This window comes from Nothobranchius furzeri, chromosome 7, assembly GCF_043380555.1.
Source record: "Nothobranchius furzeri strain GRZ-AD chromosome 7, NfurGRZ-RIMD1, whole genome shotgun sequence".
Lineage (NCBI taxonomy): Eukaryota > Metazoa > Chordata > Actinopteri > Cyprinodontiformes > Nothobranchiidae > Nothobranchius > Nothobranchius furzeri.
The window spans coordinates 24,446,721-24,458,830 of record NC_091747.1 but is presented as its reverse complement, the minus strand read 5'-3'; the positions used below and the strand labels follow the sequence as shown (position 1 = coordinate 24,458,830).

The window sequence follows — 12,110 nt, the reverse complement described above, 5'->3', positions numbered from 1 at the left end:
ACAAGGAATCGAAATAAAAAATGAGTGCGATTCTGGGAAACGCTGAGCGTTAGTCATGGTTCTAATCAATGCTCCATGCCTAACCCTACTCCCCAGTCACTTGGGCCAGCTCTTCTGGGGAAATCCCTAGACGTTCCCTGGCCAGGTGAGAGACATAGTCTCTCCAGCGTGTCCTGGGTCTTCCTTTATGCCTTCAGCCGGTTGGACATCCCCGGAAAACCTAAACAGGGAGGCGTTAAGGAGGCATCCCAACTAGATGCCCGAGTCAGCTCAACTGGCTCAGCTCGATGTGGAGGAGCGGCAGGTCTACTCCAAGCCCCTCTTGGATGACCGAGCATCTCACCCTATCTCTAAGGGAGAGCCCAGCCACCCTGCGAAGAAAACTCATTTCGGCCGCTTGTATCCGTGATCTCGTTCTTTCGGTCACTACCCAAAGCTCTTGATCACTGGTGAGGGTAGGAACGTGGATCGATCGGTACATCACCCATATCGCTGCAGACGCAGCACCAATCTGCCCATCGATTTTTGCGCTCCATCATTTCATCACTCTGAACAAGACCCAGAGATACTTTGTCTAAACTCTTAAAACACCTTTAAATCATCACCATGCATGAACTGTTTGTGTATAAAAGCGAGTTTCCTTTTAACTCCTCTCCTGCTGCCGTTCCTGCTGCTGTGATATGTTCTCTGCCAGAACGTGTTTATGAAAGCTACTGCAGGAAGTGAGAATATTTATCAGCAGACACTTCCGTGGAGCATTATTTTATTTTTTATTTATTTACCCGTGATTGTCTGGAGAAAACAGGACGAGCTACAAAGAGCAGGAAGTTTAAACACGTTTACAGGAAGTGACTGAGGACTCTGCTACGAGGAAATTAATAGTTTCAGAAGTTTGCACAATAAAACAGTCCACTTCTCAGTTTTTTCACTCTTGTTTTTTGTCTTTACAGACTTTTGTTTTCATCACAACAAAAGATTAAGCCGATGTAAATCAGAGGAAAACCACCCCACTTCCCCTCCAGACCCCTTAGTATCTAAGATTTATCATGTTTAACGTCCAGCAGTACATAATTCACTTTCATCACACGAAATCGTTCTCTACAAGCTGATAAAGTCGTTTAACACACACCTTCTCTGGTTGCTAAGCAACACTTAAGAGGAGACTTTTCTAGTGAAATATTCATGTAGGAAGAATTTCTCTGTAACTGATCCGTTGTTGACTGTGCTCATCCAGCCTGCAGGACCCTCAACAGGAAGCTTCATGTTACGTCCAAAAGATTAAAACCATGTTGAGCCACAGTCCGTCTCAACAGCCTCCTCCGACCATAATGAAGCTTCTGGTTCCTCCACAGCATAAACTGCTGCAATAGTTTAGAGACATCTGAAACTCGTTTATGGTTTATATCGGCGGGATACAGCAGCCTGTGTCTGTAACTAGTCACTTAGTTTTACTTTAAAAATCAAAAGGACAAACCTGTCCAGTAGATTTTAGTTATAACGGTAGTTATTATCTAGTTATAATGGTAGTTATTATCTAGTTATAACATTATCTAGTTATAATAGTATCTCGTTATAACAATATCTAGATTTAACGGTAGTATGTAGTTATAACGGTAGTTACTATCTAGTTATAACAGTATCTAGTTATAACGGTAGTTACTATAGTTATAAGAGTAGTTAGTATGTAGTTTTAACGGTAGTTAGTATGTAGTTATAACTGTATCTAGTTATAACAGTAGTTAGCATCTAGTTTTAACAGTAATTGGTATCTCGTTATAACAGTATCTAGTTATAACAGTAGTTAGTATCTAGTTATAACAGTAGATAACAATATCTAGTTATAACACTAACAGTATCTAGTCATAACACTATAACACTAACAGACTGTTAGTGTTAGTGTCATAACTAGATACTGTTATAACTAGATATTAAGTACTGTTATAACTAGATACTAACTACTTTTATAACTAGATACTGTTAGTAACAGTATCTAGTCAAAACAGTAGTTTGTATATGTTTTAATAGTAGTTAGTATCTAGTAATAACAGTATGTAGTTATAACACTATCTAGTTATAAAAGTAGTTAGTATCTAATTGTAAATGTATTAAAGTGATAAACAGAGTGATGATAACCATCAAGGCCACCTACATTCCGGGGGTCCTGAATGTGGCAGCAGACATCCTGTCGAGAGGCGGACCCCGCGACTCTGACTGGCGTCTGCATCCCGTACTGATATCACAGATCTGGATCAAGTTTGGGGAACCCTCTGTGGATCTGTTCGCGGCTCGCGAAAACGCTCAGTGTCGCCTGTGGTTTTCCCTGAGTCCCCGGGACCACCCCCCGCTCGGAGCGGACACCTTCTCATACCAGCCCTGGCCTCAGACGCTCCTGTATGCGTTTCCGCCAGTCCCACTGATTCCCCGACTCCTGGACCGAGTTCGGTCGGAACAGCTCTCGGTAATTCTGGTAGCTCCCAGACGCTTGTCCGCGTCATGGTTTCCAGACCTGCAAGCGCGGGTGTCCGGCTCCCTGTGGAGGCTCCCGTGGAGGGCGGATGCCCTTCTCCAGGCGGATGGGATAATCAAACATCCTCCAGAAATAGGCCAACGCCTGTGGGTCTGGCCGCTGAGCAGTCACGCTTAGAGGCTTCTGGGCTGCCGCATGATGTGGTCGCCACGATTCTGAGTGCGCGGGTGCCTTCTACCTAGGGCTGGGCGATATGACGATTTTAGACCATTTTACGATCTACACATCTGACGGTCTGTCATTTTTGAGAGACCTTTTTATCACGATTCACAGCTCTGCTGTTGAAATTCTGTCTTTGAATGAAAAGGAAACTTACCTCAGGCGAATGACACGCCTTTGTTTGACCCTTAAACAATCAGAGTGAGTCATAGTAATATATTAGTGCCCCGCTTGTTTTCACCTGTGTGTGAACAAACATGGCTTCGGCCACAGCTGAGAGCGACAACGAGGTTTTCGTTCCGAAGAGGAACGCCTCGTCCAACTGGTTTGGTTTTTCACCAGATGACAAAGAGCAGCGAAACGTCATTTGCAAAGTTTGCAACGAGAGCGTCAAGGCAAGTGATGGCAACACCACAAACCTGTTTAATCACTACCGACCGAATTCCATAGTACCGACCGAGCACCGATTCACTTCATTTGAAACGGTGCCTCGTTTCGGTACCCGTCCTTCACAATGAGAACTTGTGGGAACCCCACTCTTCTCTCTGGCTGCCTCAGCCTTTTAAGCCCTGGGCTGAGGCTGAGCGACCCTCACTAAAAGGAGACATGTTGGGTGTGTCCATTTGGTTGAGCTAACCAGTGTGGCGTAAACCCATCCAGCTGCACATTCTTCCAATAGCAGCTAGCTTAAGGGCTAAGACTAGACGAAATAGAACGTTGGTTACGTATTGTAACCCCAGATTCTACGAGTCTAGTCGCAGCCCTTAAGCCAATGGCCCCACTGGTTCTGTTAGGACCAAGAGCCATCGGAGGCGAACAGTGGAGTCGCTCCACTTATATACCCACGGGCTGCCCACCATTGGTGGGAGTACAGTTAAGCTCTTCATGATTGGCTGATGCTGAGATCATCCTTCCAAAAGCAGCTAGCTTAAGGGCTGCGACTAGACTCATAGAATCTGGGGTTACAATACGTAACCAGCGTTCTTTCTCCAGTCCAGTCTGTTGTCCAGGTGAACTCCAAGGTATTTGTATTCCTCAACCACCTCCACTTCTTCTCCCATGATGGAAACAGTGTTTGACTCCACCCTGTTTCTTCTGAAGTCTAAAATCATCTCCTTTGTTTTGTTCACGTTCAAGGTCAGATGATTGTTTCCACACCATGCCACAAAGCGCTCCACCAGCTCTCTGTACTCAGCTTCCTGTCCATCTCTGATACACCCGACAACTGCAGAGTCATCTGAGTATTTCTGTAGATGACAGGTCTCTGACTTGTACTGGAAGTCTGAGGTGTACAGGGTGAAAAGGAATGGTGAGAGTACAGTCCCCTGTGGTGCTCCAATGTTACTGATCGCCTGGTTTGATGTGCTGTTCTTCAGCCTCACAAACTGTGGTCTGTTTGTCAGGTAGTCTTTAATCCAGGCGATAGTCGAGGCCCCCACCTGTGTCTTCTGGAGTTTCTGGCAAAGTACATCAGGCTGGATTGTGTTAAATGCACTGGAGAAATCAAAGAACATGACCCTCACAGTGCTGCCTGCTTTGTCCAGATGACAGTGGGTAGGTTGAAGCAGCTGAATGATGGCATCTTCAACTCCAACTCCATGGCGATAAGCAAACTGCAGCGGGTCCTGATATGTTCCAGTTTACTTATTCAGGTGGACCACTAGGAGTCTCTCCAGGACCTTCATGATGTGGGATGTCAGAGCAACCGGTCTGAAGGCGTCATTGACCGATGGGCGAGTTTTCTTTGGAACTGGAACAAGGCAGGCTGTCTTCCACAGGACTGGAACCTTCTCCTGGGCCAGGCTGAGGTTGAAGAGGTGCTGCAGAATCCCACAGAGCTGCTCTGCACAGGCCTTCAGTACTCTGGGGCTGGCACCATCTGGACCTGCAGCCTTGTTCCTGTTCAGTCTCTCCAGCTGCCTCTTCAGCTGACTTCTAGAGACAGATTGGTCGGGGGGGAGGTAAATGGGGCAGCAGCATCTCCTGACTTGGTTGAAGACAGATTTATAGAACCAGAAGAGTCCATGACTGTGTTAGAGGACAAAAGAGCTGGCGTGTGACAGGAAAATGTTGGATCAGAGGAGGATGGGATGTCTGACTGGCTGGGGACAGGCGAGGAGGATGCTGGGTTTGTTGCTGAACTGAACCTATTGAAGAACTTGTTCAGTTCATTGGCTGTGTCCAGGCTGCCATCTGTGCAATCCTTCCTCTGCTTGAAGCCTGTGATCTTTGGAATACCACCAACTTCCATAACCAGGCTGTGCGTTTAGTCTCCTCCGATCTCCAGCAAGATGCTCCACACCCAGGATGGATTCCTCAGTACCTACATGATGTTAAGAAAACTAGAAACTTTCACCAGGAGATGCATTATGCTGGAAACCAGTTTATTCACCCAGACCCAGATTAAAGAGCAAGTCCCCCCCACATCAACTTAAGTGTAGTTCAGAGTTTAGTCTCCTCTGCTGAGGGCCTCCTCCTCGTATTGATGCAGATGTTGTAGAACCTGCAGCTCTTCCTTCTTTTGTGTTTTTTCCCAAACATGGAACATTTTTTTAATCTTCTGGGTCTTTTTTACTCCGAGATCTGTTGTTCTTATCTGCTGCGATTGTGCAGCATGTCAGCGCTCATGGCCCTTAAAATATTCTCTGCTCTGTCAGGGAGGCCGTGAGAACCCAGGTCTCTGAGGATGATTAGACCCTGCTGGTATTTAGTCCTGGACACTTTGCATGGCCTTAATGGGAATGCTGGAAACCTTTGAGAAACTTAAACCATTCGTGCATTTTTTAATATATTTTTTATATTTAAAAATTTTATAGATATATAAATAATTCTACAATGACTTTGAAATCTGGTAATGTTTGACCTAATTGTTTTTGTATTTTGGTTCTTTTTAACTCTTAACAACAGAATAGAAAGATAAGATCGGGTATTTGAGATAACAAAACCAGTTTTCCTCTGTTGCCGTGGTGACACGGCTGGTCGGAGCCGTTCCTGTAGGGATCTGGCTTGTTTTCTCTCACGAGGTCCAACGTACGTCAGACAGAAATCAGAACGGCTAGATTCAAACCTGATTTCATGTGGGTCAGTATAAATAGCTGGGGTGGGGGGTCTGGCCCAGTTCGGTGCATCTCAGATAAGAAACCAGTAAAAGGTGTTCAGTGGTTTGAAGGGATGTGGGGATCAGGTCTGATGACATCACTAAGTTCAACTCAATTCAAACCTCTTCATAGTGTTGGTGTATTTTAGTTTGTTTTGCTTGTTTGGACTAAAACAAGCTCTCAGCTGAAGGGTTCAATACAAACTGTCTTGTTTGAGATCAAAAAGGGATTAAAACTCATCAAATGTTTAGAAAAAAACAAAAATCATCAGAAAATAAAAATAAGATTCTGACTCTTTTTCATCAGAAATAATAAAACATCTCATGTCTATTTAACATTAATAATGTTCTCTGTTTGACTTTTAATAGACAAAAGTATTAGTTTTTTATGTGCCATAGATGTTTTGAGGTGTTTGTGTTAGAGACTCTTATTTTGAAGGATTAAAGGAAGTTCTGAGTTGTTCTGAGGATGCTACTCTGGATGCAGCCAAAAAAGTCACCTGTTATCAATAAATATTATTTCATGTTGACTCTATGCTCTTATTTTGTTGATGTGAATGGTGAACGGCCTGTATTTGTATAGCGCCCTCTTGTGGTTCTGCAACCCCCCAAGGCGCTTCACAACACAGTCATTCACCCATTCACACGCTGGTGGAAGTGAGCTACAATGCAAGCCACTGACAGAGAAGAGACCTGCCGAACACTGGCGCCACCAGTCCCTCCGATCCAACCTGCAGCCTTCCGACGACGGGACATCCCACTCTACCTCCTGAGCTGCTGATGGTTGTGAGGATGCTCCACGTCCCTGGTGGGTGGAGCTACAAACTCCACCTGACAAAATATTTGTAGATGCTACAGAGCGGCAGCTGTAGTGTGTGTGTGTGTGTGTGTGTGTGTGTGTGTGTGTGTGTGTGTGTGTGTGTGTGTGTGTGTGTGTGTGTGTGTGTGTGTGTGTGTGTGTGTGTGTGTGTGTGTGTGTGTGTGTGTGTGTGTGTGTGTGTGTGTGTGTGTGTGTGTGTGTGTGTGTGTGTGTGTGTGTGTGTGTGTGTGTGTGTGTGTGAGAGAGAGAGAGAGAGAGCATGTGTCAGAAAACCAGAGCGTTTGTCACATTTCCGTTCTGGCAGGAGATGTTTTTTTTCTGAATGATAGAATTCCCTGAAACTCCGTCTTTGACCTTCCTGATTATAAAAGTTGCTTCCTGTCATAATCCCAACCTCCCGTCTGTTCTTATGGAAACGTGTTTCCTGTTCCCGTGGTTAAATGACTGTCTTTGCGGTTTGTTATGAGACAGCTTTGGTGAAAGTTGAGGACGTCTGTCTCCTCCGTGTCGGTGGAACAATCCTCCAGATGAAACAATAAAACCTGATTTTCAGATCCTCTTCGGAGCTTCCTGCTGTGACGGATTCAAACCAACATCCTCATCCTGATCAATTCTGTCTTCTCCCACGTTTGAACTCCACCAGATGAACTCTTGACAGAGTTTAGTGACAACGTATAAAAATTACGATCCTGCAGAGGGAAACTCGAATAACAGAACTGATGACTCATTACTCATTTCCCCCTATCAGCAGCTGTTCTGGGAATGCTGGTTTATTGATAGATTCCGAGATTGGTACCAACTCCCAGAGCTGGTGCATCTCAAGAACAGGAGTATGTAGACAGGTTGTTTCCATTATCTGTGTAATGTGATTGTGCGTTATTCCAAAGAGACATGTTACAGGTGAGCACACCTGAGCAGGTGAGGTAGCCCGCCCCGCACTGGAACCCAGAACAGAAGATGGATTGAAAAACGTGATGAATAATCTAAAACCCTTAGAAAGGGTTTGCCTTGGGCTGATTATGCTGTAACGACTTTGTAGTCCTCGTGTGTTTTGATGTTTAGCTAAAGTGAGGCTAACGCTAGCTCACGTACCCTCTGAGCTCCTGTGGGGCTGGGTCAGTGCACAACCATTTTCAGGTATTGTTGTAATTTAGAGCTTAATTATAAATATGCTGGATGTGTGCAGCGGACGTTTTCTCCTCCTCATTCAGTGACATGTCCAACCAGCAGGGGGCAGTAGCTGCTAAAATCTGGTCTCTCCTTTTATTGTAAAAAAATAAATACATGTTGGGTTCCTTCTGCTTATGAACAGATCCGCCCCAATTTAGGAGTGGGCTAACCAGTGTTGTCAAAATGTGTCCCCTGTTAAATCTGGTCTCACCTGTGCTTTAATCCAAGCCTGATCCAACCAGATGACCAATGAACTCCTGCTGAAATAAATCATGGTTGTTTTTGAGTCCATGACAATAAAAGGCTGTTTAATTCAGTTCTTAGATGGGTGTAATCTAATCCCACAGCTCTGGATTATGGATCAGAATGTTTCTTCAGATGGCTTGGTCATGCTGCTAATGACCATAAACTAACAGACAGAGTTGTTTATTTTTATCGTGCGTTGATCTCTGTGAGGAAGTCCAATTTTTTTTATTTATTTATAAAATGCTGTGTGTGTTTCACCAGTCATGGTGACTGATGTGCATTAGTGCAACAGTCACTGTGCTTTGAGCCAGGAAGACTGCAACCACACAGCAACTATCGCAAAATTAGAGGAAGGAAATGCTTACACACACACACACACACACACTACAGTCAGAGAGAGGTCCTTTTAAGGAGAAAGGCTCAGCTCAGCCTGACAGTTGAGTGGAGAAAAGGAAACTACAGAAAGACTCACTGGCCATTAAAATGTGTTCTGTTGTATTTATAGAACCGTGTTAGAGCGTGATCCTGACATCAGGAGGCCTAATGTGTCAGACGCATCACATTTATCTCCGTTCAGCTAAACTAACCTCGCTGTTTTCTGTCTCCAGGCCGAGGCCCGGCTGGCAGCGAAGAGGGCAGCCAGAGCCGAGGCCCGCGAGATCCGGATGAAGGAGCTGGAGCGCCAACAGAAAGAGGTAAAGTCGGAAAACCCATGAGTGACTTTTAAAAGCAACTAAACTTACATCTGCATATTTACATAAAACCTCATTTAAAAACCAGGATTTTGTGTAGTTTCCTGTCAGAGCATTCCTGACCCTGTGGGTCAAAGGTCCCAGGTCTGACCTTTTTAAGGTCACATGAAGCAACCCGAGGTGTGATGGATGAACACGAATGATGTCATGAAACAAGCATCTGTCTGGTTGTTTTCAGTTAATCACAAATCACCAATAAACAGTTTAAAGGGCCAGTGTGTAACAGCTACTGACATCTAGTGGTCAGAACGGAAACAAGGTGATGAAACCCGCGTCACCTCAGACCTGATGAAGTTGAACCGTAACAATTTTTTTTAACTAACTAAACATAAAACTCATCTGGTTTACAATCATTTCAGGCCAAGAACTGAACCGAAAACTCAACGTTTGTTTTTGTTTCAGGAGGATTTAAGTGAAATAAACTCAACAGTGATGTTCTTTTTTAGTCCATACACATATTTATACAAACATGGTTTAACGATGGAGATGATTCATGCAAAGATGTGAAGGATTCTGTTATCTGCCTACTTTTAATCTCTGAGTTAATCAGACCAAAGCAATCAAACTTCATTTTGATTCATGCGCACTCCGATCCAAGCAGCTGTTTGGCTCCTCGCAGAGATTCTGTTCTGTGTGTGTGTGTGTGTGTGTGTGTGTGAGTGCGTGTGTTTGCGTGTGTGTGTGTGTGTGTGTGTGTGTGTGTGTGCTTGTGTGTGTGCATGTGTGTGTGGGGGGGGGTGTTTGTGTGTGTGTGTGCGTGTGTGTGTGTGTGTGGGGGGGGGGGGTGTGCGTGTGTGTGTGTGTGTTTGTGTGTGTGTGTGTGTGTGGGGGGGGGGGTGTTGTGTGCGTGTGTGTTTTCTGGTTCAGATCATCTGATCTGCGCTACAGGAGGCTCTCAGACTTTCCGAGCTTGCTATTTTTAGCTGGGTGTAATCTCAAACACACAAACAGCCGTCGGCCTCTCACCTGCTGACACTGAACTCCTTCAGGTTCCTGAGTTCTTTTGTTCCGAGCTCATTTTCTCAGTTTAACATCCTTAAGCCTGGACTTACCTGGAGAGCAGGTAAATTCAAACTCTGCTGAACTTTCTGTTTCCTTCTGTTCGGAGGAACGAGTTTAGTTCGCGTTTGTAGTTTTTTCTGTTTACCTGCTAAAGAAAATGTGAAAGGAGAAAAACCTTAAATGTTTGGATGCATCCAGGTTACAAAAGTCTGTAGGAACAACCTGGCTGGGAAATAAATTCTTTTTCTGATTCCTTCAGATTCTCAGGGAAATAAAACTTGGACGAATCCTTTGAGCTAGATTTGGTTTTGTTTGGGTTTTTGGTTTAGAACATAAAGCATCAACAGGGTTCCACTAGAATAAAGAATAAATGTATTTTCATTGTCATCGTCATAGAGACCGGACTCTGGTGATTTATCCAGAGATTTTTAACAAACCACTTTGTTGTTCTGTGCTCCAACTGAGCCCCCACAATGCAGGTGAAAAATTGAGTCAACCCGGAAGTACCAAAAATTGCAGTTCCACCCTCATCCACTAGGGGCTGGTGTCTGAAGCGAGCAAATCCTCATTGACTCCCATGTTAAAAATACCAATTTCACAGCAGAAATAAACATGTTTACAGCCTGGTACCAGAACATGTTTTTGGTTTAAATGATCTAGTTTACACTCATGACAACTCTGAGGGGGGTGAATTTTTTTCTCACTCTTCTGTTTAAGTGTATTAAAAGCCTAAAATTCTGTATAATTAAAGAGCATCAGACCCACGTGACCGCAGAGCTAGCTCCGTGGAAAGGCCTCAGTAGAGCCTCGGTCTGGCCTGGAAACTGCTCCGGGATTTGTGTATTCTTTTTTGGATATTATTTGTGCAATTGTTGGACAAAATGACTTGCTGTGGCATTAACTGCACTAATAGAGCGTCCAAGGAGTCTCCACTTCATTTTTTTCGGTAAGTAAAATTATTTTTATGTATTTTAGGTCACTGCCGAGCTGAGCTTAGATTTTAACATGTACTGTTTAACCATGACATTTAAATGTAATAGGGTAAAACCCAGTGCATTTAACATAATGCTGCACTTTAGAAAATGGGTTGAAATATAACATGTTGGTGGAGCTGGGTTCCCACTATCGGCTTGTGGAGCTCTCGGGAGACCGATGTTTTCCACCCGGTTCTCGCTTCCCCGCAGCTCGGCGCATCTCTGTCTGATCGCGGCTTCTGTCTGCTGCGCGGGCTGCCAGCTTGTGGAGCTCTGGATGGAAACCTTTCCACCCGGTTCTCCCCAGCGGCAGCTCCATGCATCTCAGATTGCAGCGGCGCTTGTCTGCTGTGCAGCTGCCGGCTTGTGGAGGTCTCTGTGCTCCACCCGGTTTTACCCAGCAGACACCAGCGGGAATCCCTCCATGCTGGGTTTGGTTTGTGGCATTCCCTGCTGACTCATGGAGGATGATCCTGGCTCTCCTGCCTCCCTGACGGCAGCAGGACGACCGGGCGTCGGCTGACGGGGAGGGGGCTGAGGGCCGCCCTCATCGGGTGCCCGAGGGCCCCACTGGGTAAAAAAGGAAGCTCGGTGAATTAAAGCCAGCGAGCCCACGCTGGTGTTCTGACCAGCGGTCAGCCCGGCGTATCTCTGACTCCGAAGCTCTGGTGTTGTGCACAGTTAACTCCGGTTGTAGCTAGGTGGCTACCTCCGTTAGCTTAGCTCCCACCTCCGCGTTAGCGTGTAGCTAGTTCGACCGGGTGTCGTCAGTTGATCCCAGCCTTACAGCCCCGCCCTCAGCTCCACCTCTCTTCCCTTTTGTGGAATTGTCTGGGCTTGATGGAACCTGTGACACGGTCAAAATGGCGGTGGTGGCCACCTCCCATTTTTCTTCAAAAACAAGTTATTGGAGGCTATGGAAACCCATTCTCCAATATTTATATGTCGATGGGTCCAACACACACACACACACACACAGAGTGCACAAATGTTGGCGTGGACTGTTCTGGATTGCTAATCTGAGTCTGGTCAGAATGTGTGACCTTTAAAGCAGATTAGCAGCTTGTTCTCTGCTCCAGCCTGCAGTCGAGCCGTTATTGTTGTGTTGACTCACGTCACGAGCCGTCGCTGGGATTCCTGGATGTTTCCTCTCCCGCTGAAGCCAGAAAGCAGGAGAAGACTGCTGCTTTTGTAGCCTTTTCACCGGGAATCCCTCCATGCTGGGTTTGGGTTGTGGCGTTCCCTGCTGACTCCTGGAGATGATCCTGGCTCTCCTGCCTCCCTGACGGCAGCAGGACGGCCGGGCGTCGGCTGACGGGGAGGGGGCTGAGGGCCGCCCTCATCGGGTGCCCGAGGGCCCCAC

At 45.7% G+C, this 12,110-nt stretch overlaps 1 protein-coding gene across 19 annotated transcripts in view; it reads left to right on the top strand.

The window, feature by feature from the left end:
* The window catches only part of lrrfip1a (leucine rich repeat (in FLII) interacting protein 1a), a 33,196-nt gene that overhangs the window by 5,051 nt on the left and 16,035 nt on the right, over nucleotides 1–12,110 (top strand). For 18 of the 19 annotated variants that reach the window (XM_054734527.2, XM_015975958.3, XM_015975957.3 and 15 more), the window contains exon 2: nucleotides 8,628–8,714. In XM_054734527.2, the coding sequence (XP_054590502.2) occupies nucleotides 8,628–8,714 (87 nt within the window). Of the gene's footprint in view, nucleotides 1–8,627; nucleotides 8,715–9,703; nucleotides 9,835–12,110 lie in introns of those variants that run through there. The other variant, XM_054734520.2, reaches the window with a different exon arrangement.